This window comes from Leuresthes tenuis, unplaced genomic scaffold (genome assembly GCF_036924035.1).
Source record: "Leuresthes tenuis unplaced genomic scaffold, fLeuTen1.0.hap1 SCAF_17, whole genome shotgun sequence".
NCBI classification, from domain to species: Eukaryota; Metazoa; Chordata; class Actinopteri; order Atheriniformes; family Atherinopsidae; genus Leuresthes; species Leuresthes tenuis.
The window spans coordinates 14,364,594-14,388,553 of record NW_027325371.1 but is presented as its reverse complement, the minus strand read 5'-3'; the positions used below and the strand labels follow the sequence as shown (position 1 = coordinate 14,388,553).

General features: G+C 41.0%; 4 protein-coding genes across 5 annotated transcripts; all 4 read right to left on the bottom strand.

Moving 5' to 3' along the window:
- Window positions 1-222: 222 nt before the first annotated feature.
- Window positions 223-4,754, bottom strand: aimp2 (aminoacyl tRNA synthetase complex interacting multifunctional protein 2). 2 transcript variants are annotated; one of them, XM_072368854.1, is made up of 4 exons: window positions 4,492-4,754; window positions 2,831-3,052; window positions 2,355-2,589; window positions 223-1,086 (listed from the first exon to the last, which is right to left on the bottom strand). In XM_072368854.1, the coding sequence occupies exons 1-4, from the start codon at window positions 4,618-4,620 to the stop codon at window positions 698-700; spliced, it is 975 nt and encodes a 324-aa protein (XP_072224955.1). In that variant the 5' UTR covers window positions 4,621-4,754; the 3' UTR covers window positions 223-697. The 2 variants fall into 2 exon arrangements, with proteins under 2 accessions (XP_072224955.1, XP_072224956.1); XM_072368855.1 differs by having other exon boundaries at window positions 4,606-4,754.
- Window positions 4,755-11,757: 7,003 nt separating this feature from the next.
- On the bottom strand, window positions 11,758-14,314 carry pvalb8 (parvalbumin 8). Its single transcript, XM_072369385.1, has 5 exons — window positions 14,065-14,314; window positions 13,571-13,638; window positions 12,995-13,127; window positions 12,321-12,430; window positions 11,758-12,058 (listed from the first exon to the last, which is right to left on the bottom strand). The coding sequence occupies exons 2-5, from the start codon at window positions 13,629-13,631 to the stop codon at window positions 12,033-12,035; spliced, it is 330 nt and encodes a 109-aa protein (XP_072225486.1). The 5' UTR covers window positions 13,632-13,638; window positions 14,065-14,314; the 3' UTR covers window positions 11,758-12,032.
- A 4,046-nt stretch (window positions 14,315-18,360) lies between these two features.
- LOC140273736 (parvalbumin beta-like) lies at window positions 18,361-20,201 on the bottom strand. The gene is made up of 5 exons (XM_072369386.1): window positions 20,093-20,201; window positions 19,377-19,440; window positions 19,116-19,242; window positions 18,758-18,867; window positions 18,361-18,650 (listed from the first exon to the last, which is right to left on the bottom strand). The coding sequence occupies exons 2-5, from the start codon at window positions 19,432-19,434 to the stop codon at window positions 18,625-18,627; spliced, it is 321 nt and encodes a 106-aa protein (XP_072225487.1). The 5' UTR covers window positions 19,435-19,440; window positions 20,093-20,201; the 3' UTR covers window positions 18,361-18,624.
- A 1,642-nt stretch (window positions 20,202-21,843) lies between these two features.
- On the bottom strand, window positions 21,844-23,933 carry LOC140273568 (parvalbumin beta). Its single transcript, XM_072369180.1, has 5 exons — window positions 23,893-23,933; window positions 23,124-23,192; window positions 22,743-22,875; window positions 22,370-22,479; window positions 21,844-22,136 (listed from the first exon to the last, which is right to left on the bottom strand). Exons 2-5 carry the CDS (start codon window positions 23,182-23,184, stop codon window positions 22,111-22,113), a joined length of 330 nt encoding a protein of 109 aa, XP_072225281.1. The 5' UTR covers window positions 23,185-23,192; window positions 23,893-23,933; the 3' UTR covers window positions 21,844-22,110.
- Between the last annotated feature and the right edge of the window lie 27 nt (window positions 23,934-23,960).

The following is a 23,960-nucleotide window of genomic DNA, read 5'->3' as shown; positions in this document are numbered from 1 at the left end:
CCAAGGTTTTCCTACCTTTCGTTTCATTGGTGGAGGAAAGATGTGCAATGCTGGACAGAGCAGGCAGCTGGACAAAGTTAATGAATGACAGCATACCGGCAAATGCCTTTGAATCAGTAACTGCTAATCCTGCCATCTGTTGGACACGCGTGTGCACTTCATTTTCTAAACAAATTGCTTTTAAATCGATTAACTAGCCAATAAAAAATAAATAAAAAGGAGTTTAAAGGTTGATCCAAAGTTTTAATGTTTTAAGAAAAACAAAAAGGTACAAAGTACTACAAGTGAAAACACATAGTAATACCCTTCCCCACATGTTAATACACACATTTAGAACAGGATCGTTGCTAGGCACAAAGTCGGTGGAGGGTGTGCAGTGTGTGTTTGTCGAAAAACCTCTGTCAGTATTGTCAATTTAACCCTTCACCAGCCCTTGTCTACATGCTCCTCTCATGCTTCCTCCCTTGCAACAGATAGCTACAGAATCTCTGTTGTGTGAAAGCAGTGTGGCAGAGATACTTCTAAGTTACTTTAACCGTCAGCCACCCTGCTTCCACTGAGTCCGTCAGCGCAGTGATGTGCTACAGTGAAACGGGGGGGAAGTATAAGCAGGAGCTCAGACATGGCAGAGTTATTTCATTATTCTAATGCTCTTCTTTCACTTAGCCTCAGGAGTCTGTTCCCAGGCAGGCCCGAGTCACTGCAGATGTAGCTTGGCAGGGCTGAAGTGGCCCAGGTTCTCACAAGACTTGATCCAGCGTTGCACATTAGCAGGGGCAGAGGAGGTGGAGCCACTCTGCAACAAGCAGCAGTAGCAGGCGATATCAGCCAAGGAGAACTCCGCCCCAGACAGCCAGGGGCTGCGGCCCAGAGCAGAGTTGAGGGCCCGCAGGACAGCTGCTCGCTCCTTAGAACTGCCCTCTGCCAGCTGGAAGAAAGCGGTGTCCACCCAGCTGTCCACCGTGGTGGCAAGAGCTGGGTCACTGGGGTAGGGAGCCAGCAGCTTGAAGAGGAAGCGTGCCACGTTAGCCTCACCCTCGATGGGACACATGTTGCGGACGTTGAATTTCATCTGCAATTTGGGAACTGTGGAAAGGCCAGAGAAACAATGAGTTATGGTTATCAAGGTCTTGTCGTACCAGCGCAACTTTCTTTATTATCAAATGTGACCACAAATTCTTCTGCCATGGTTACAAATGGCAGCTGAATCAGATTTATTACGTAAACACGTACAAGGAATTCTTTGCCGACGGTCGTTCTCTCAGAAACGCCAAATATCTTTTTTTATCACGTTAAAAAGGGGTAAAACTAAAACTAAGAACATATACACAGATCGGCCGTAACATTCTGATCACCTGCTTAATATTGACTAAGTCCTTCTGAGGCTAGTGGGGAACTGGCAATTGATCCCTTGGGCCCTGTCGGGTTGGGTCTTTGTGGACTTGCTTCCCACAAATGTCACCAGACCCCATCAGAATGGTATCTGGCGAGCTGGGAGACCATGTGAACACATCAGACTCTTACAAGATGAAAACGTCAGTATCTGGATGTGTGAAATCCTCATTCACCGTCAGAAAGGAGCCCTTGAAAGCCTTGAAAGAATACAAGAGCATATCTGCGTTACCTGGGACTGAAAACTTCCAATCACTGTCACTCTGCTGTCAGGATCTAAACAGTCCCAGGCACTGCGGAAAATGTTCCTGCCTTCATCCAGAGCATGGTTCTTTATGCTGGACGAGGCGGTTTTTTTCGTGCTCTTTGATCCATTTCTAAGCAGTTTTTGCAAGACCAACTGTTGTCCTTGTGGGGGAGGCTACTACTTTAGCAGAATACTGCTGCCATGCGGGGGAGTGCGACTAGTCTGGCTCTGCCAAGTAGAAGACAACTTTCAAAGTAACATCCAAGTGAATGCCAGGATGAAGGTTTTCCCAGCAGAACATCAGATTGTAACATGATGAGCAGCGTTACTCACTTTAACAGTCAGTGGGTTTTAATGTCAGGGCTGATCGATGTATAATCTGCGACTGTGAGAGCTACCAAGTTTAGTTTACGTTGAGGATTTCAAAACTACAGCCATTTCTGCAACTGCTATGTTGATCAGCTGACCACATGTTCTGACTATTCACACGATAGTTCTATTGTTTTTGTCTCCTGTCCCATCTTCCATTTACTGTATTAAACCCGTTTGCACAAAGAGGAGAAAAAAAACATCCTCAACTTCTTGTTTCCACCTTACAGTCCAGCTGTAATCTTCCTTTAAATGTCATTTGTTGACCCCATCGCTGCGTTTAAAGCCAGATTAAGCCCCGCTCCCGCAAGATTAGTCTCAGGTCCCGATGTATGCATCTACTTACCATCTTTCCATATGAGGGTGAAGCCCAGTTGAAACAAGTGGCGGGCGTAGCTGTCTGCATGTCGGGGGCCGAGGCAGGACAGGAGCTGCGGTGGCACATCGCTAACCGAGGAGTGGACGTGGACGGTGGAGAGCACCCGGTAGCGCTGACACAGCAGGCTATGGAGAACCAGCAGGGTCAGGGGTGGCTGTGCCGGGTTGGCATTTATGACGATGTCACGGAGAGCACCGAGATCCTTTTGACGTAAAGTACAGCACAGTAAGTATATTCGCCTACTAAAACAAGGCCACTATAGCTTTCATAAACAGGTACTATTAAATCCACAGCATCTTATATGCTTCAAGACTAATTCCAAATGAACAGGTTGTGAGACTCTAGTAGTGAGAGAGCGGGGTTTCAGTTGTAGTTCTTGTCAGTGCGTGGGTTGTACTCCAACCCGAAACCAGAGGGCATAAGTGTCGATGTTAGTTGCTAACCTTGCCCAGTAGTGTGTCCAGGTCTGTGGTGCTTTTAAAGATGGTGGTGCTGGAGCTTTGGGAGGAGGAGAGGCTGCTGCTGACCGTCACATCCAGGTCTGCATCTGGGGTCATCACAGTCTTAGCCAGACCCTCCACAGCTGCTTTCAGCTCATACAGTTTTCTCATGATCTCATCCTGCCGGGCCTCCAGAGCTTTGACTGCCGGGTCCACCTCGCCATTCTGAAGCGACAAGAGGGGAAATGCTTACTGAGACCACGAATGGGAATCTGACGATGTGAAAAGTCAGTGTGGAACATTCATTAAATAGATTTGCTATTTATGGGACAACTATATAGGCACATAAGTTAAATTCAAGCCCAATTATGAAGAGATTTTCATTCGACATGGTTTCACCTCTTCTGCAACTGGATTATCAGGTTATACCAAAATTTGGTAAAGTGAAGTTACACATTTTGTAGATTTTTTAAACAAAAAAACCCTATAAAAAATAAATATTCTTTTTTGTTGCCTTAGTAATTAAAAGAAAAAATAGGTACTCTATGACAGCATTAGAGGTGTCAGCTTCCAGTTGCTAAATGTCATTTTGAAGTTCATAATCTCAGTAGGCCTTAATTGCAGGAACATATAATGCAGGCCAGAAATTGCTATTAAACACTGACAGCTTATGATGATGATGATGATGATGATAATGATGATTCTAGGTCATTTTGCGACAGAGAGGTGCTATTCTAAGCAGTTGGCTGAGGATTTTAAAATGAAGCTATCTAATGCTTGAAAAACACAATGCATTCACAGCTTTTAGTTTGGACAGCAGGAATTGTCAGGCAGAAATCAGATTTAAGAAGAACATTTCGAGACGACACGGGAGCTGAGAAGAAAGGCAAAGAAAGATCTCTTAGCACTGCAAAGAAGCTGCAGGGAGGTTTTGCTGATAAAGGGACGATGGGGAACTGATCTTCGGTGTAGCAGTGATACACAAACAGAGACAGCACAGAGGTTTCATCAGCATGACACCCTATATGTGACCCCATCATCAAGCCGGTCGTTGAGGTATGATAAGCAGTATCTGGATAACAAACATATGGAACAAATGATGGACAAATTATTCTAAAATCAAGCTCTTTAGCCACAATCCTGCAAACTGAACTACTGCACTGCTGGAAAAGGTAGACAGGAAAAAAAGCTATTAAACTATCAAAAGGTAGAGATAGCAATATTTCCCCCTTTTATGTCGTGGACCAGAGGCATAAAGTGGCACGAGCCCAGACAAGCAGGGAAACCCCTGCTGAACCCCCACAGCAGGAGCAGCTCTCCTATACACATACACGTAATCGTGACTGGTTATATTATTAATACCAAAGTCTGCAAAGACAATAAAGGCTCGAGACGAACAATCCTACTAGTTTAATTACTTTATGATAAAATAAATCTGATTTGATGACTGAACAGTGGAGCTGTGTAGCAAGGGTTGCATCAGCCAGAACTGAGATTACTCATTGTGCTTACAAGCTAAGTTAGCTAGCCGTTATAATGGCTAAATACGATGCTCGGAATATCAACACGTGACATAGAAACAGACCGCGAACAACAACTATAAAAATAAATAATAAAAAAATCTAACCAGCTGAAAAAACTAACTCAAAATTAGGTTCGGTTACCTGAATCGCGTGTTCGGAGGTGCAGCTGTTCCCCTGCCGCGCGTGGACATTTGGTAACTTGTACATGCAGGTTGGCAAATCAATCTTTATCTCACTCCCAAAGATGGGCTTTACCTGGTACATGGGCATGGTGGAGGACACTTAGTACACTGTTAGACACAGTTACAGTAAACAAAAGTCCTGGACACAGGAGTCCTCTGACGATGCGCGATGTTGACAGATAGCGGCAGCGGCAGCGGCAGCGGCAGCTCAGCTCACGGACACACCGGAAAAAGGCCACGATGATGTCACATCCGGAGGGAACCCCGGATTTCAAAAGCTTATTTGGAACGATAAATGGCTTTATTTACCAGTTATTTAATTTCTTAAAACATTGTATTTCCATGGGTCGTTTTGCAATTGTAAAGACACTAGTATAGATTTGGGTTTCATTAGAGTGATGATATGCAGAGGTTTTTAGGTTCAGCTTTATGAATAAAGAATGTAGCAAAGGTTTGCCTTCAGGTTCTCTCCACGTTCTTCGAGACCACACTAAAAAATAAAAAAATAAAATTCTAAACTTCTCAAATATCTTTAAGCTCCAAATTCAGGAATTCAGTAATTTTGCTATTGCTACTTAACCCATTCATATATAAACACACAGGTGTGTTGCATACCATATATAATATATAACTCGCATATATATAACCTCCAGATATTTTTGCAAGTGTAAGCAGTAATATGAATTTGAATGTGTCATATTAATTTCTTGGAAAAAAAGAATATTAGGAAAACTGATTTCGTGTCAAAGATTTTGTGGAAAGATGTGCAGGGGACTCTGAATACACAAAGATATGTTTTTCATGAGGAAGGGATGCTTCTGTACACCACGTTTCTCCAGTGAAGTTTATTCCTAATACACTAGAGGGCGCCACAGTATCATTTCACAACAAATCTCGGACAGCACATTGCAGGATATAATAAGGAAGAATAAGCAAGTTCTTTCTCCTGTAATATTTACAGCAAAACCAACAAACTGAATACTTACTGATTTGGCATTTCAAGCTTTTTTATCAATGCTTAAGTGGCAAAAAGAATAATAATAATAATAATAAATCAAATTGACACATAAGGAAACAGGATACAGGAAGGAAAATAATGACATGGAAAGAGGAGGAGGTGTGACCAATCTCCTGAGGGCCAGTTTGAGCTCTTTTATATCAGTGACACTGATTTGCAGGTGTTTCACACCAGGTTGTAAAACTGTTTGCTGACCCACAGTCCTTTGACACATTCTCTCCTTTGTTGAATTTATCAGGGGTGTAAGTGCTTGTCAACCTGAACTTTAAGTGACATTCATGAAAACTTCAAATTGCCCAATTTCAAAGCTCCTCATAGCTTCTATCAATTTCCGTGATATTTTGTTGTCCGGCCCCTTTGACTTTTTCCAAGTGATCTAACCTTTCTTTCACCTTTTCACTATTATGAACAACGTCAAAAGTTGCATTTACCTCTCCTTTCATTTTGTGTTGTCAGCTCACTAAATGGGAAAAAGCCAGAGCGCTCGATAAATTTCAGGCCTTAAAGAGCAGTGCGACAGCAGTGTCCGTGTTCTTCATGGTACAGAAGGTTATGACTGCACACAAATGTTACTGGTTCCCAGTGATTTTCTGTCAGATGGATTCAGCAGTGTTGTAGTCTTTTTGACAAAATATAAATAACCTTTTTGGTGAGGGAGCACTTCTTCTCTTTTATGTCAAATATTCAAATAATTCTGTCCAAAACTTTTGCATAGAATATTTATTTATTTTTATTTTCTTATTTGACTTTTCTTACAAATGCTGTGTTTTTATCGGTATGCCTGGATCTTATGATAATCTTTTGATAATCATGCTTAAAGAAATTTTGGTTTAAATGAAATCGTGTCTAAAACCCTGCATACAAACAAGTCATCAAACGGAAAGTTCATTTATATTTCGCATGAACACCTCTCTGGTAAGTGAAATATGGGTGAATAAGTTTTCGTACTCAAGTTCATTCCCATGTGCCTGACATCAGCATCTCTGTAATATCTCACGGCCAACAAACTAAACAAAGCATTTCAGGCATGACAGCTTAATTGGCACTACCTACAAAACCAATCAAAAGCAGTTAGTTCTGTCGAGGCACGGTTTTCCAACCACAGGTGATCTTTTGACTCACTCAAACCTGGCAATTCAATCTATCGCCAGGAAGCAGCTGAGGAGGCCTTGTTTTTGATTGACACCTGCATATCCTTTGACATGTTCTCTTGCCTTCACCTTCTCCTCTGTCGCCTCTCTGTTAGAGGAATTAAGTCAGTGTTGTTTAAAACTTGAGCCACATCCTTCACTCCTCAGCCTTTACATCCACAGTGGGTTAATGAAAATGGCCACAACTGAGTTTAACATTGCAACAGCTTGTTAACCCTGAATAATTTACTGTTCACTGAAGTGGACTGGATAGTGTAGTGGTATGATTGCCATCTTTGTGTTCAAATCCCCTGCATGAAAGGTACTACCTCCAGTAGGGGTCCTTAGGCAATACCCCCTTACCCTATCTGCCTGCCTGTAATCTGCTTTGAATAAAAGTGTCTGCTAAATGCATAAATAAATAAGTCTGCTGTTTGAGAGAAGGTGAAGTTTGCAGGTAATAGTAAAATCTGATGGCCCATGAGACCCAAATGAGAAATTGTGACTACAGTGGCAGTCTCAGAGTTTCAAGTCAAGTTGAAGAAGGGAGTTTGACAGGCTCAGGGGGCAATATGAGCATGTAGGTACTGTCTCTGCATGTTGTTCTACTGATGACACAGTTAGCAATGAGATAGCAATGAATGCTTTGCTTACAGTGACAAAGCTTATAAATCAGTCATAGCCCACAGTTTGGATGCTTGGTTAAGGCACAGTAGAGGTTTTTGGACAGAGGTTTGGAGTGTGTTGAGATAGGATCGTGTTCTTGACCAAAACTTGTTGGTCTGACATGTATTTTTACATATGTAAGGAGACTAAGAATCATACTTTTATTAGGTGAAGCAACATATAATGAAAAAAGTGAAACAAACACACCTAAAATGAGACATTGTATTAGCAGTTTGTTAATGAAACTGTGCATATATTTCACCTTAACTCCATTTTTCAGATGCAGACACTTTTAAGTAATATTGTCTGAGTCTTAATGAGTGTAATTCATGAATAGAAAGTGTTTTTTGTAGACTAATGTCTAGGTACTGTAAGGTCTGTACTGCCCAAACATCTCTAAGTTAGGCTCTCCAACCAGACAGTTTGCCTCCATTATTTGGTTAGTAAGTTTGTCCTAGATGACGCTTGTCACCTTATCCCGTTGTGCCTCCTTGTTTGGAAAAGCCGGCAAAGTACCAGTCTACCTCTTCATGACAGCCATTACTGAGTCTGAGGATGCGTCAGCACATGTAACAGCTGCTCTGGGGTTTAAGTCGGGTGTGGCTTTAAGTTCAAAATGCAAACTTGCATTAGTGTAGTTAATAAAGGCAGCTAAAACTATATTTTGACACCTATCATTTAACTTTTATGTAAACAACAGACTCAAGCCAAGGTGGAAATAGATTTCAAGAAATTGCCATCCATGAATGCTTTGTGTGAATCAGGAATGGCCATTGATATGTTTGTGTCCTATCATTCATTAATGAAGGGAAGCTACACAAGAACATCATAAGTGGAGGTTCATGACTGCTACTTGTTGGGGGGCAGAGGCAGGGATGTCATCCTCTGCATTATGAATAAAGTTCCTGCACAGAGCTCACAAAGCCCATTCAGTCATGCTAACACGGCAGTTAAATCTTTTACGACGTTCCTCCATGTACCGACTATCGGGTAGCAACATCTTTGATACTTCCAAGCTCTAAAATACCAGGAATGAGACAAAATATGGTCAGAGAAGCCTGAAGCTGCAGTGACGTCCACACGGTGTAGCCTCCCTGGTTTGCACATCATTTTGTTATTGACTGAAGATGGGGTGCACATTAAAGTTTCACACAGACTTAATCAGTAAGGTGAGCCTGACACTTCTTTCTTGATATGAGTTTTTGGTGACAATGAAGCGAGGGCATCAATTATTGAGGTGAGATACAGACAAACAGGCCAGGCCTCTGTGTTCATCCCAGCGCTCTAATCCAGACATAAAGCATGATATGGTATCAGCAGTCCCACAGAAGTTCAAATTGTTCAGTCAAGCTCACTTTGCCGGCTAACTTCACTCTAACAGTTAATCATTTGTTTGGCACCTAATGCTACAAACAGGATGGGGCAATGTCAATGCAACGAACAAGAAAATCATTGCAGTCTTATGATGCATTTAAATTACACAAATACAACAATCAAATGTTAAAGGGCGGAAACTTATTGTTTTAGTTTAGTTTTTTGCATGTTTTATTAGTTTAACTGGTAACAGGTCTCTAACATGACTGAATATAATAAGAACATCCCAGAGAGGTTGATTCTTTCAGTAAAGACGAGAAGGTGTTCAACACTTGGTGAAAGACAGTTCTGCCTAAAGGTTTAACCAACAAATAAGAGTTGCTAATGCAAAACAATGCAAAGATTTCAGGATTTTATCATAATATCATAAAAAGTTTAAAGGAATCTGTAGAAACCGCTATGTGCTGGAGATCAGGCTGAAAAAGAACACGGAATGGCCATAATCCTCTGATTTTTAGGTATTACAGGCACAATTCTGTCGCTGAAATCACAGCAAGGCTTGTTGGAACATCTCTGAAAACCATTGACAGTGAACATAGCTTGTCTCTGAATCCTCAAATGTAAATTCAAACTCAACATGCAATGAAAAAAAAACTCTCTCAGCGAGATATTTTTGTAAGCTTGTAGCATACCACATTCTGCATGAATTAGGGCAGTGCAGCTGCTCATTTTTCCTGTCTGTCAAAAGCTGCAACTCACTGAAAAAACTTGGCCCATTACGAAATGAAAATTTTGTAAAAATTTTAGGATGACCCAAACTGCTGGGCACATAATCCTATGTCCACTTATGGCAAAGAAATGCAGCTTTTTAAAATTGGTTGCTGTCATCAAATTCAAAACAAGCAGATATTTTACAGTGAAAAAAATAAGTAAGAAATCCTCTATTCTAATATCTTTTATATCATTTGACACTGGTTTGTGCCCTAAAATTGCTGCTTTAGGCCTTTACAGATGATAAATGTATATAAAACGGTATTTTTCATTAATTTTTAAGTAAAAAACTTGCTGACGTTTACCATTTTTCTAGCACTCTTCTCACTTCCTTCTTGAGAGAAATCATGGTCTCCATCTATCTCTCTTCATCCCTCTACCCTTGACTCCAGGTAATCTGCTTGTCACATTATCTTGTTCTGCCGCCCCACACCAGCATATCCAGCAGTCAATGTCGACCTGTTGGCTCACATTTCCTTCCTGTTTACCACTCGCTGATCCTGACCCATAGGGGTCACAGCTCCGTTGTATGTCATCTGGCTTGTGTTACCCACTGGCTTCCCCAACCTTGTCCTGCTTTCAGCAGAGTGGTCTTCCCCCTCTTCCCCTCTGCAGCCTTGAAGATCACACCCAGATATCAAAATCAGATATGGATGCATGATTAGCTATATTGTCCTGTGTCTCACTGTGCATCACTAGGGTTTGTTGATGCAAAATATTTAGTTTAGATCAAATATGTACAATTATGCACCCATTATAAGTTGAATATTTTTATATGATTTAGTAGAGGTTTCATTTGTAGTATCCAAGCTCAAATTGTGCAAAACTTCAGGGTTGTTAGGAACATGACATGGAAACTGGTCAAGGTTAGTAATTATAACCATTCCAAAAGCATTCCTTTTACTTTTCAAAATGTTGTAATGTTAAAATTCTGTCCTCAAGATGCTTCAGCATATTTTCTAAATCTTAATTTGGCTGCTTGTGTTGCTCTGTTTTTCTTTACTTTCAACTCATAACATTTCCTGAGGCTTGCTTTACTCTTTCAGTGTATTTAATCTTAAATACTGTACTTTAGATGTCTCCTTGTTTATTCTCATGATTGACATTACAAATAACCTATTTGTTTAGTACAGCTGGATATACGGTTGTTAAATCAAACTAAAAACTTTTTTATGGTGTTACTTTGTTTGCCACCCAGATGTATAAATCACACAAAAGCCCACAGAACTCTTTGGGCCTTGCAAAAGTAGGAACTGTGGAAAAATCTATAGTCACAGCAAACCATCTGCATAAAGCAGCACAAGATATGAGTGCACACCATGATCTAATGCTAATTCCAGGGTCTGCCTCACACTGTTTGTCTGTTTGTATCAGGTGTGCTGTAATGGCCAGGTTCCCCCTGTAATATACAGATAATTGGAATGGCACTAGAGCAGGAGCTCTGAAAAAAAAAGTGCTACTCTGTATTTTGGAGGCGTTAGTGGGCGGGAGGATGGTGAAGTAGTTGTTAATTCAAATCCTGTGAATCCTGTAAGTGCAGAGGATGACAACATATGATATTTATAGTCTTGTGCTGATGGGGGGGATTGCAAAGTTGTGAGATGTCCAAGCTTCTAAGCATCATAAAATGATTTCCCCTGCTATCAAGGAGACATGACAAAGACGTATTCATTTCTAAAGCCTGTCTCACACAGATACACACCTGCATTTATTATTTACATAGTCAAGATTATGTGCGGTTGCGGTTTTGGTTCTCTGTGTCCTAACTCCTATTTGATTTTTGCAAATTCATTGGGTTTTGTGTGCGTGTGTTTTGTTTCCCCAGCCGGAGCAGAGCTGGAGTTCATCTGGGTTTATTCACAAAGCTGAGGTCAGGTGTCAGTCGATCCAACCACGGTGACACTCAGGTGGTCAGCAAGGTCACCTCCTCTACCTCGCAGATCCATGAATTTTCCTCACACACTCCAACTCACATCAGTACTGTATGTACACTGAGCCAGACAGCCAGTGTTTGTCACTTCTCATATACCTGACACTGCCTGACATTCAATCTTATTTACCGGTGTGCTAGACAGAGGTAAGCAAAGATTTAAGGACACCTCTGAAATGTGAGGGAAATACCGTGTGTCTCTGCATGTCTGTGTATGTTGTGAACTTTGGAATGCCTGCATTTCTGTGTCCATATCCATTTCCTATGGCTAAATTAGATCCTTTTTTTTCTAAATGTGTGAAGCAACTGCACCGTGTTGTACCATAAACCAAGATGAGGACATACAGAAAACTAGAGAGATTTCACTTGAGTAGAAATGATGAAGAGTTGTAGAACTTGGGTTTGTATTCTTTTATTTTCTCATTGATTTGGTTAAGTGTACATTTATTTGGGCAATACAGATTTATGGTCCGTCTAAAACATATGAAAAACAAAGAACTAAAAACATGACAAGCATGTAGATGCGAGTGGAGCAGAACAAGTCAAAATAAGAATCATTGGAGGGTTTTGCCTGACTAGATGAATAGTGGCTGACTAAACTAAGTGCGCTTGAAGCGATGGGGCAAATACGGCAGGGGGGACCAGATCAGGTTGGAATGATGTCCAGCTGTTCAGGACAAGACCATAGCCTGGAACTCTGTGGAGAAAAGAGTCACACCTTATTGTTGCTGACAAAATGAACACTTTTATACAGTAACAAGAACATTGAGCCAGTGCTTTGAATCTGAATTTCAAAAGAGCAATTGTGCTACTACGTTAACAGCTTATCAGTAGCATGACTGCCTAATTATCTAAACTACTTCCTAAATTCAGTATCACAAACTTTTCGAACTAGTTTTGCTTGCTTCTCCCTATCTACATTCAGGAATGACGTGTAAAATAAGTGCAGAGCTTCTCACCATCTGCTCCAATCCGTCCATCGCTATCATCATCAGCAGCACTCAAGAAGGCCTTGGTCTCCTTGTCTGTCAGGACGCGAGCCCCAGGAGTGAACCTCTGGAGGAAAAACCTGGCGGAATCGAAGATATAGACAACCACATGCCAAAGTCAGAGGTAATCCTCAGTAATAAGTGGATGGATAGCAAAAACCACATCAGGAGTACTGAGGTCTATTTGCTCCTAATGCAAAACTTTGACCCAATTTTTTAATGTAAATGTCCGCATGTGTTAAGCAATGAAAAATAACAAAAAATGTTGAATTTTCAATTTAATTGTAGATACATCTTCAAAGGATAACTGCCTGCAGGTATCACACTTTGGTGTTGCATCATGTAACGCTCTTCAGTCACTGGACACAAACTTCTAGAGAAGACAGTTACAATTCTAACTTCATCCCATTATATTGTTGGGCATATTAAACATTTGCTGTTTTTTGGAAAAACTGACTATATAGAGTTGTGATTTCTCTTGATTCCATAGATCAGATTTCTGCTGAAACTTTTTAAATGAGTTGTGATTTATTGGAGGACATTTGAGTCTTGCTACTCCCTCTTGGAGGGACACAAGCTTCTGTTCAGTTAGATCCTGGCTACAACAAACAAAATGTACGTTTCTTATCTGGCTGCTCACTCACTTGAGCTCTTCCTCCTCAATAAAACCACTGCCATCGTTGTCCAGGATCCCGAAAACCTTCTTCACATCCTGAGGGCTCTTCTTGGTGAGGCCACACATCTGGAAAAACTTTTTTGGGCTGAAGGAGTCCGGAGCTGGAGGCAAAAGATAGTGATTTCATTTTTTTCAGTTCCATACACTGACTTTCTAAACAGAGTTTTGGCGTCAAAACCAAGTCATTTTAAAAGATTTGCTATTTTATTTGAAAATCCTCTGATAATTATAGAGATATTTCGGTTACAGTCACAAGATAACATATAATACTACGTATGTCAGTTCACTTTATCTTTGACGCCCAGTGATGGCACTAGGAAAAAAACATCAAATCTGAACTCTCTCTGGTTTATGGCCAGTGTCCAAGTGATGCTCAAAAAATCTTTTAACAAAGCATTAACCAAGCATCACTGCCATATTCTCTGTAGTGCAGGATAAAGTAAACATTTTGCTGTCTTGAAACAAATCTATTGTCAGCTGACTGCAGTGGCGCCACATACGTGCGCATAAAGAGACCAATAAAGATATTGGTGAAAAACGATACCTTGGCAGTCCTTGATTGCACTGTCGATGGCATCAGCAGAAAGGATAGATGAGAGCGACATTTTATTCCTGTAGGAGGAACAGCCATGGTGAATTATTAACACATTTAGGCAGGTGCGATACAAATCCTCTGACAGTGATGGAGAGCAAAAGCTGTCCAAGTTACAGCATTGTCCAAAAGACGTCTGTGACTAAAACAACAAAATGTTAAAACAAAGCTTAAGTCGCTGAAATTCTTTCGCATGTTCTCTGCAGCTGAGCACTTGAGACAACTCTGGCTGCTTCTGCGGATAACTTTTCAGTCTCTGTAAGTCTCGTTTTCCGCATTCAAGCATTTTTCTGTCGGTAAAACCAGGCTGCCGCTGAAGTGCTTAGAAGTACGCTGAATACAAAAAAAAAGCCAAGGGTAAAAACACAAGATTTTGCAAGAAGTAAAAAATCAAACTCACACTTTCCAATTGAAAAAGACCGCTCCAAATCCGCGTACCAACTTACCGTGCTTAGTGGTTCTCGCCCAGGTCGGTGATCCAGCAGAGAGGTAAGGCTATGTGGTGACTGCTGTCCGTCAAGGTGGATTTATATAGGTCTGATTGCTGTGACAATGGGGATTGCTTGAGTTACCTGTCTGTGGATCAAATTCTAACTGCCCGCCCCTGATCCAATTTCTCTGCTAACTAATTAACCTTTACTATTTATAACGCCCAGTGGCAGAGAGACCGGACTGGACATCAGTGACGCCCTTGTAAATAGCAAATTAAGTTAAAAGACGCTTAGTTTTCTCCATCATCCACTCCCTCTTGCCACCCCAGCACCCCTCCTCCTCTCACCTCAATAATTATATAGTACAGTAAATGCAGGGAGCCTGTAATGTAACTGCAGTCTCTCTCTCTCTCACTCATTGTTCTCCCCCCTTGCCCCTCAACGCACCACCCATTCCTGCATATCTTTTCACAGGCAGCAGTCCCAAAACGAGCGCGTTTCAAAATGTGTTCTTATAAGGTTCGGTAGTGGAAATGTAATGCCACCTTATTGTGAACTTTCTGAGCCAATTTTACAGGCACCACGTATCTTTAAGCTTTCATCGATTGGAGCTAATGGGTGATCCCAAAGGTCCACTCATGAACTACCTCTGTAGCTGATGCATTTCACTCTGTGGTGCTTCACTTCCCTAAATCCACTCCACCCGCCCTCGTTCCTTAGATCCCCACGGAGTCCGGTTATCAGATATTATAACATCAAACCCGTGGTCATTATTGAATGCAAGGGATGCCTGTGTTTTCTAACCTTCTCGCCCTCTGACACCGACAGGGGGACAGTCCCGCTGAACTGCTTTGTCGACTGTGCTGATTAAGAGACCAGAGGTCACCCTCTGTTGTCCCATTCTTTCATGGTGATGATGAGGCATGACAAGCAGGTATCCATGTGCACCATTAGAACAAATGTATAGCAGTAAGAGGCTGCTCAGAGGTTTAATTTCTGCTGAGGTTTCTGCTTTACTGGAGGCCATAGCTGCACTGCTGATTTTCAATCTGTCCAACTTGACCAGTTGCAAAATGTCCAATACAGGACGTCTTTTCCGAGGGCATTTGTTGTCCCCTGGCGGGATCTGACACACAAAGAAAGCCAGGGGTCATTAAGCACATTCCTGGGAGAGTGTTCACTGCACCAGGACACGGGAAAAGGTTATTTTACTCAATGATGTAAGGTTAGATGGAGGTGCATATGTGCAGACTACAGCATGGGGAGAATAAAAGGAATGCACAATTGGACTATGGCATTACAGGAGACCATCGGCGTTTATGGATATGCTTTAGTACACAATGAAAGCACGCCCTTGTTGAAAGTGTTATCAAAACATCTGATATTTAGTTTCTGAGAAGTTTGTTTTACATCAAAGAGGCCCAATGAACCTCGGGCGCTTTTCTACGGTTAGAAATCGGTCACTTTTGCAAATCTTGGCAAAGGTGCCCTCTGGCACGCGTTCGCTGGCGATAGAAAACAGCGTGTAATGTTGACCTCGATTTGTGTCGTGCGTAAAGAACACATTAAACTTTAAATGAAAGTCTGAAGGAAACAGTTTCTGGCATATACACTCTATGTGTCTGTGTTCCTTAATACCCTACTGCTTGTTATATGGATGTGTAGGCCGTATCTGTTCCTCTTTAAAAACGTCATTTTAGATGAGGATGAAACATTTAGCTAAAAATGAGTAGAGATGACGACGGAATAGCAAGTACCACGCATGGGCGTACACTCTGTCCAATTATATGGATGTAGCCTAAATTTACAAGCGTCAACGATGGCAGGTTCTCCTTGCCATGATTAATCCAGCTGAGCTTCCCTCATATAGCCTATAGTTGATTCTAGGGTCCCAGTTTCCCTTCCCTCACCCATGGATTCCTCCCACGAGTTAATTAAAAATGAGCAGAGTTCAAGTTCTTGGAATTTACGCACGGGTTACGCACAGTAGTTTATTGTTATCCTTTTTTTGGGCAAATTCCTGTCTTCTTTCATGATTGAGTAAAAGCTTATCCCCGATTGTTCCGTACTGTCATTCCTTCCTAAACCTGTCCAACTACAAACTATGGGGTCTGCTGTGAGGTGCTCGTGAAGCTAGACTGGGCTGAAAACAGTAAAGAGAAATCCAATCATCTTATTCAGACCCTGTGCGTGAAAAGACACCGGATTGAGAGCGGTGATGAGGCTTCACCCACAACCGGTGCGTGATGTCATGCGCCATGTTGATACCTCGTAGACTATAAGGTTACTGGGCGATCATTTATTCATCGTACATTTGCTAATGCTCTTTACGAGTCTAACCCCATGTGTACGTATAGAGATGGGGGTGATCTGGTTTGTTTCTTTCTTTCTTTCTTTTTTTTTCTTTTTTACATGGGGACTTGCAAGAAAACACTGGACATTCCATTGCTAGTTATGCAGACTATCCTCGTCCCTCTTCACTCCAGCATAAGAAAAGTGAAGAAATAGTCAATTTATGCCAACACGTCGTTGTTCTATTCAAAATTAAAATCATATGTATTAATAAGCCTGTTAGTCTGTTAAATAAAACCTTGTATTCTTCATGCAAAGTCTTTTTTGCTGGTGCAATATCAGTAGTTTGCACTCACCAATTTCAAGGAAAAAAAGTATAAATCGTGTTTAGTCTATCTAATCATTTTTATGTATGATAATATTTTAACCATTGTTTCTTACAAGGGGTCCTCTTGCTTCCTTGCTTCCTTTGGGAATTTTATCTTGATGCATCCCCATGCCTCCATCTAGTGGCTACTTCATGGAACTACAAGAAAGTACACAGTCACTTGTACAGTAGAAATACAGTCAAGTGAAAAAGAAGATATACCCTCATTAAAAGGGTTTCACATCTAAAAGTATGATAAAAGAATAATCTTGTCCTTGTAGGTGTTAATATTGGATACATATAGCCTCAGATTAACAATAACATGACATCTTAAACTGTGTGATTATTTATCTAACAAAAACGTTGCTTAAAATACAGAAGCATTGCATAAAAGACTGAGTATGTTCCACGATTCAGTAGTTTGTAGAAACAACTTTAGTGGCAATAACCAATAACTTGAGGTGATCATTTTCTGTATGATGCTATCAGTCTCTTCCATCGTGGAGGAATTCCTCTCTTTTTACATTGTTTTTGTTCATTGAGGTTTGCAGACATTCATTTATGCACTGCTCTCTTAAACCCCCATCACAGCATTTTTGTCTGTGATTTCGATCATTGCTCTGGATTGTCCAGCTGGATGGATGGATGGATGGATGGATAGATGGAGTTTAGGTTTTTGTTTGTTTGTTTTTGTGTATTTCAGTGCTGGTGCTGTGCATTATGACCAAACACCGCCCCTCTGGTCTCGTCTATCCAAAGGACATTTCTAGAAGTCTTTCCAGAAATGTATTATGTGCTACCACGTTCTTTTTTAGAGGGGCTTACTCCTCCAACCCATCCATTTTACTGTTGTACATTTGAACTATTAACATGCTAACTGAGGCCCATAGAGCCTGACAGATCTTGGGATTTTTTTTTTTTTGCATTTTTCTGAGCATTATATACTCTGGTGAACTTTGAGGGTGGACATCCACTGCTGGGTAGACTGGCAAATGTCTTGAATATTTTCCACTAGTTTACTTTAGAATGATGAACTCCAGATTGTTTGAAAATGACCTTACAACCTTACATAGATTGATGGGCAGCAATAATTGTTTCTCTAAGATCGTTGCTGATGTCTTGCAATTTGCTAACCTACACTTGATTGCTCCAGACCAGCAAATTGCCAAAAGATCTGCTTTTATAGAGCCGCTCACACTTGCTGATGATCAATAAATCAAGTTCATTTGATTGATAGCAGTCGGCTGCTACTTCCTCTCTTAATTCCTGTGGAAGGAGTGAGATTGTAGTTTTTCACACACTGCCTCTGCAAATTGCATTAGTTTTTGTTGAATCCTGATAGTAAAATAGATACTCTAATTTCATGAATAGCCGTCTCATAGACTCCAAAGACTGTCAATGTGTGTGTGTGTGTGTGTGCGTGTGTGCATTGGGGGTGATGGGATGTTGTAGTGTGGTTATAAGCCTTACATCACCACTTTCTTACTATAGCTTTCAGATAGATAGATAGATAGATAGATAGATAGATAGATAGATAGATAGATAGATAGATAGATAGATAGATAGATAGATAGATAGATAGATAGATAGATAGATAGATAGATAGATAGATAGATAGATAGATAGATCATAAATAAAGAATGAAAAGAAAATAAGACCATTGCAAAAGACTGTTTATTCTTTTACTTTCAGTTCCTGGAAAGTGCATCATAGATTTTACAATAAGCAAAATTCATATTTAAGACATGAACACAACCGAGCGACATTCATAATCATCATTTTTGGACAGTGTGTTGCATAGGAGGAAACGTCCCTTAAGCAAATGTATAAAAATTATTTATATTCAGATGAAAAAGGGGAGGTCGACGTGGGCATTGTTGTTCCATCAGAGCAGGTGTTGTTGGTCAGTTGCTGTCTTATGCCTTAACCAAAGCAGCGAACTCTGCAGGGACATAGATAGAAAACACGCGGTTGGTATTTCATCATCATATAGATATCAATATAGCACAGCACTGCAGTGCATGGGAATCAGCAGCTGGGTTTGCATACCATCAACTCCAATCTTGCCGTCACCGTCGCTGTCGCCGGCCTTCAGGAAAGCCTTGGTCTCGGCGTCGGTCAGGGCGCGTGCACCGGCCTTGAAGTTCTGCAGGAACAGCCTACCGACATTCAGAGACGGTGATTAGTTCACGGACCACTTCTGCCATTTGCAGAGACACTCTTCATGTGGGCCCAATCAGATTGTTCCATTTTAATACTACTGAATGCAGATGGATATGGTGGTCTGCTAAAAAGATGGACTGAGTTTGTAATTTCGTTTCGCAACAGCTTCCTGAAAAGACTGACCTGTTCAGAAGAGACTAAAGCGTGTTTAGCATAAACTCTGATGTTCTACTGCGCGTCTTACTTCAGCTCGTCCTCCTCAATGAAGCCGCTCTTGTCCTGGTCAATGATGGCGAAGGCCTTCTTGACGTCATCAGCCGACTTGCTGGCCAAACCGCACGTCTTGAAGAACTTCTTGTAGTCGAATGCGCCTAGAATTAATATAGTTTGCTATTATTCGTTCACATACACAGAGAAACACACAGGAAGCTAAAACAAAAAAAGTAAAGAGGTGGGTGGGTGTGTTGGAGTGGAGGTGGGTGAAAGAACGGAAACTGAAAGTCACCTTTGCACTCATCCAGGGCTTTAGTGATTTCAGCTTCTTTAAGACCTGCGAAAGTCATTTTGAGCTGCGGAAATAAAACAGAACGGATTACTACGTTTTCAGAGTTGGATATATTATCCATAGAAAGCTATCAACTTTACAGCAGCACATTTTCTTGACTGGGTGGTCACGATTTTCAACCTGCTTGCTAAAGCTTTTAAACAAGCGGTGAAATATATCAAATAAACGCGTTTATGAAAACATACATTATCATCAAAACATCATTGCACAACTCCGCAATTTTCACAAGAATTTGTTCTCTTGAAAAAAACGAATCAATGCTGAAAAATACATTATTCCAAATGAAATAGAAATAAGGCTCCAGATTTCAACGGGCGGATTATTCAGTCCACTTCTTTCGGATGGGCATGTTTTGCATTTCTTGGTCCAATTCGAGAGGTTGAAACTGACCCACGTTCCCTACTGCGGCTCTAAAGATGCTGAGGTCTGACCAGTAATCCAAGTCTTTTTATCTGCCGGCGCTCCCACGAGAAAACGCAGAACCCATCTCTTTCTTTACATGCTGCATTGCAGTGAGAAGTCCCCATTAAACCGCGTTTAAACAAGAAGTGGGGAAAAAGAGTAAAAAGTTAAGATTTTTCTAAGAAGCCAAGCGCAATGCCGAGGCTTTGGTTCCCGGAGTTCTGTCCTATTTTCTCCCTTGCATTCAAACTCACCTCTAGTGTCTTTGCTTTGTAAGGTACAGATGACACAGGCAAGACTGAAGTAGGACTGCAGTGACCATCCCGGTGCTCCCGGTGACCTTTTATAGTTTCACTCCGTCGAAATCCGAGGCATAAGATAACTGACACCTAGCAGGGAGGGGGTGTTGAAAATTCGTCCTGTAGCCAGAGAGCGATCTATTTTGGGTTTCACAAATGAAGACGCTTAAAAGGTGCGTTTGAAGAAGTCTTCAATGTCCCTCGATGCTAAGAATAGGTCTGTGCACTGCTGAGGAGGACGAATTGGAAGTGCTGCTGGCAAGACAGCTATGTTCAAGAGGGTGGATACTGAGCATGCATGTATTAGAGCTGGCGTAAGTTGCACTGATTGTTTGTTTTTCCTCCTTTACTATTACTATCATTTCCCTCTGTTGATGAGGGAGCCACAGTGAAGTCCATTTTATTAGTAAAATTGCGTTAATTCTCTTACAGTCGTTCTGTATCTTTAGTTCGACAGCGTGAGAAATATCATTAAAGCGTATGAATGTTCCTTAAGAAACTCCACTTAATTTTTGTGGGAAATATTCTTTTTCTGTTATATATTGGCATTAACTGGCACATATGTCAACCCATATATGATTGTGAATAGGAGCAGTTTGGGAAAAGTGCATATAAGTTGCAATAATGATGCATGGAAAAAGCTTCCAAATCTTAGCCAGCCACAGTTTCACTTTATAGTTTGGAATTATTGGATGAATGTTAATTTTTGTGCCGATTGGCGTTGAAAGTGATTTCGGAAAGACTCTTATCTTTGATTTCGTGCCCCACCATGTTATATTAAGATGTTTAAGAAGATGGGACCATGCATTATTTTCCCCAAAACAATCTAAATGGAGATTAGAATTCTTAATTAGTTTATATTGATACAATTTGCTCCGAACTTTAAGATGAAAGTATGACTATGGCCTGCAGGTGGCAGCTCTATTACATGGAGTAATCTGCAGACTGCTGCAACTATAGCTTCTTTCTGTTTTGACCACTGGCTGATAGTAACAAGCTTAGGGTGTCATTTCATAAGCTTGAGGCTTACATATTGCTGACTTGCAGTGCTCTGGACATTCATAACCTTCTGGAATTGTAATTTGACTTCATTATGAAAAACAAGCTGTTAAAATTCAGTTTAAGGCCAGTCCATTATTATTTTTTCAAAATATGTCATACATTCCAAACACTAGAAGGAAACAGCCAAATTGAGTAGAGTAGTTTGTTAAGAACAGCCCAGACCACTGCAGGTTTTTGCAGAGGGTTAGAATTGTAATACAGCCTTGCTGATGAGAGAGGCTGCTAATAGCCATTGCCACTGCACATCATCTATCTGATTATGCAGCAGTTGCTGGAGAAATAGATCTTGGACCAGACCATCTAATTACACAAAGTGGGACAGCCATACATTGCAAAGCTCCCTAGATCTAAAGCGCATGTGAGCAAAGCCCCAGGGCTATTCCCAGCACTTTTCCATGCTTCTAGCCAAAGTCCAGCCACACTCCCCTTCTCATTAACCAGTTATGAAAACAAGTGCTGGGTAGGTTGTCTTATCCATCTTTCAGCATCGCCTGAGCATTTAAGAACCCTGCCAAGAGGAGGTTCATTTGACACTGCTTCTTAATTAACCTTTTTTTTTGTTTACATAAGTGCAGATGTGTGAATTCAAAAAGGCTGCGCAAATCCCCAAATTGACAATTCAAAGAAGACTGACCTGAACGAGATGACTTCACACCAAAAGAGTATTTATTCCTGGTTTTTCACTCTTCCTCAAAAGTGCAGATGGTGTTGTACAGTTTGCACAAGTCATATTTCAGAACATTTAACACATCTGAGTAACATTAACAGTAAAATATGTATTCCATGTTGAGAAATAGTCCGCAGGCAAATCATAAATAAGGTATAAAAAATATTCTTTCAGCTGAGGATTAATGAATCTTGCAAGGAGTTCGCAGTTCCATGAAAAGAAGTGGATCTTGGTCAGTGGAAATTTATGCCTTAACAAGGGCAGCAAACTCTGTGAAGGTAGAATAAAACTGCCATTAGTTAAAAAATTCAAATTCAGAAATACATTTTACAATCTCTATGTCATATAGGTATGCCCAAGGTTGATTAGAACCTCTCACTGATCAGGAAATTTGTGCAGATAATGATCGATTAAGACTTTGCTGTTAGGAAAATCAATAATATTCATGTGTATCTGTGCTGTTTTCTGATGCATTCTACAATATATATAAAAAGGTCTCTTACCATCAACTCCGATCTTGCCATCACCATCACTGTCACCAGCGGCGAGGAAAGTCTTGGTTTCCTTGTCAGTGAGTGCTCTGGCACCAGCGGAGAAGTTCTGCAGGAACAGCCTGGCAGGTGGACAAAACAGTAAGAATTAAAAGGATGCTGGGAAGCTAACCCTTTCAGTATCCTTTCAAATCCATCTAAACTGGTCATAAAACCTACAGGTCACACCGAGTAAGACATTTCTTTGCTATTGTTATTGTATTTTTTGGCCCCCAGACCCAATTTTAAACACAAGGCAGTAACATTAGATCTGTTGTATGCTCTGGGCCACTGTGGCCTTGGCATTGAGTTTCAACTTGAAGTATGAATTACTGAAATGTCTTACTTCAGCTCATCCTCCTCAATGAAGCCACTGTTGTCCTGGTCAATGATGGCGAAGGCCTTCTTGACTTCATCAGAGGACTTGCCGGCCAGGCCGCATGCCTTGAAGAACTTCTTGTAGTCAAAAGAGTCAGCAGCTGAAACACATTTCAACAACATTAGCACCCAACCAGTCAGTAACACCATGTTGATGTTATTTGATCACTGTGGCTGGCAGTCTTCATGACATGTTCTAAAACTGAGTGTGTAGTACATTTTGATCTCAGCCAATTTGTATTGGTTATTTTCAACTTTGCATTTTCAGGGAAATTCAATTATGTGTCACAATAGTTATGAGGATGTTTGCTGTGTTTGCGGCTCATTAATTAAAGATAATGAAACTCACCTGAGCAGCCGTCCAGAGCTGCTTTGACTTCAGCATCCTTGAGGACCCCAGCGAAGGCCATTTTTTATTCTAAGAGGAGAGAGAAGCAGAGAATCAGGGTTAGGATGAGCATCGTAAATCTTAAATAGAGGACATGTTGCAATGATAATGTTCTTTTTCAAAACAAAGCAATCACTGATATTGCGGCAAGCACTCCAACCTGACTGACTGAGGCCCATATATATAATTATTATTAAACATAACCTTAGCTCTCTTGGTTTAAGTCACATTAAGTATCAATCCTGCTCTGCCATGCAGCTTTAGCGGTTGTGCTTGCTACGGACTAAAGAGCTTCTCTTTGCCTCCAGATATTTTATCACACAGCACAGGACTGACTCTGTCTGTGTCAAAATACTGCGCTGCTTTGGCACTAAAACAAGATGCTCCTACTGTGCCATGACACAGTGCCATGAATCCCTGCTACAAATGCATAATGCAGCTGGAGAAATGCACTGGTATCTCTAGGTTTGTTTTTCATCCCGTTAAAAAGACATAATGGAAATAAACCAAGTATCATCCACAAACGATGATCCTTTGAAATCGCTCAGCAACATTTGATCTCCTTTCATGCTAAACAAATTCTCCTGTGGTCCATGTATTTGTTGGTTATCTTGGTTCCATTTCTCTCTATAGTTTATAGTCCATGGGCATCTCCTTGTCTGAGTCCTTTTCCTTCCAGTATAATCTGCAGAGGTCAGAGTGGCATTATCAATGCCCACATCCCACTCACCTTTGCGCTGCGTTGAGGCGAGTGAAAACCAGAGGGACGAGTGAATGCCACAAGCCCTGTTCCTTCTC

Coding starts and splice junctions, on each gene's coding strand:
- pvalb8 (XM_072369385.1), bottom strand. CDS start 13,631: ATGTCGCTCTCATCTATCCTTTCTGCTGATGCCATCGACAGTGCAATC. Junction 13,128..13,570: donor TGCAATCAAGGACTGCCAAG/GTATCGTTTTTC, acceptor TTTTGCCTCCAG/CTCCGGACTCCTTCAGCCCA. Junction 12,059..12,320: donor TGGACGGATTGGAGCAGATG/GTGAGAAGCTCT, acceptor TTTTCTCCACAG/AGTTCCAGGCTATGGTCTTG.
- aimp2 (XM_072368854.1), bottom strand. CDS start 4,620: ATGCCCATGTACCAGGTAAAGCCCATCTTTGGGAGTGAGATAAAGATT. Junction 2,590..2,830: donor TGGACACACTACTGGGCAAG/GTTAGCAACTAA, acceptor TTACGTCAAAAG/GATCTCGGTGCTCTCCGTGA. Junction 1,087..2,354: donor CACCCTCATATGGAAAGATG/GTAAGTAGATGC, acceptor GCCTTTCCACAG/TTCCCAAATTGCAGATGAAA.
- LOC140273568 (XM_072369180.1), bottom strand. CDS start 23,184: ATGGCCTTCGCTGGGGTCCTCAAGGATGCTGAAGTCAAAGCAGCTCTG. Junction 22,876..23,123: donor AGCTCTGGACGGCTGCTCAG/GTGAGTTTCATT, acceptor AATGTGTTTCAG/CTGCTGACTCTTTTGACTAC. Junction 22,480..22,742: donor ATTGAGGAGGATGAGCTGAA/GTAAGACATTTC, acceptor TCCACCTGCCAG/GCTGTTCCTGCAGAACTTCT.
- LOC140273736 (XM_072369386.1), bottom strand. CDS start 19,434: ATGACTTTCGCAGGTCTTAAAGAAGCTGAAATCACTAAAGCCCTGGAT. Junction 19,243..19,376: donor AGCCCTGGATGAGTGCAAAG/GTGACTTTCAGT, acceptor TATTAATTCTAG/GCGCATTCGACTACAAGAAG. Junction 18,651..18,757: donor CGGCAAGATTGGAGTTGATG/GTATGCAAACCC, acceptor ATGTCCCTGCAG/AGTTCGCTGCTTTGGTTAAG.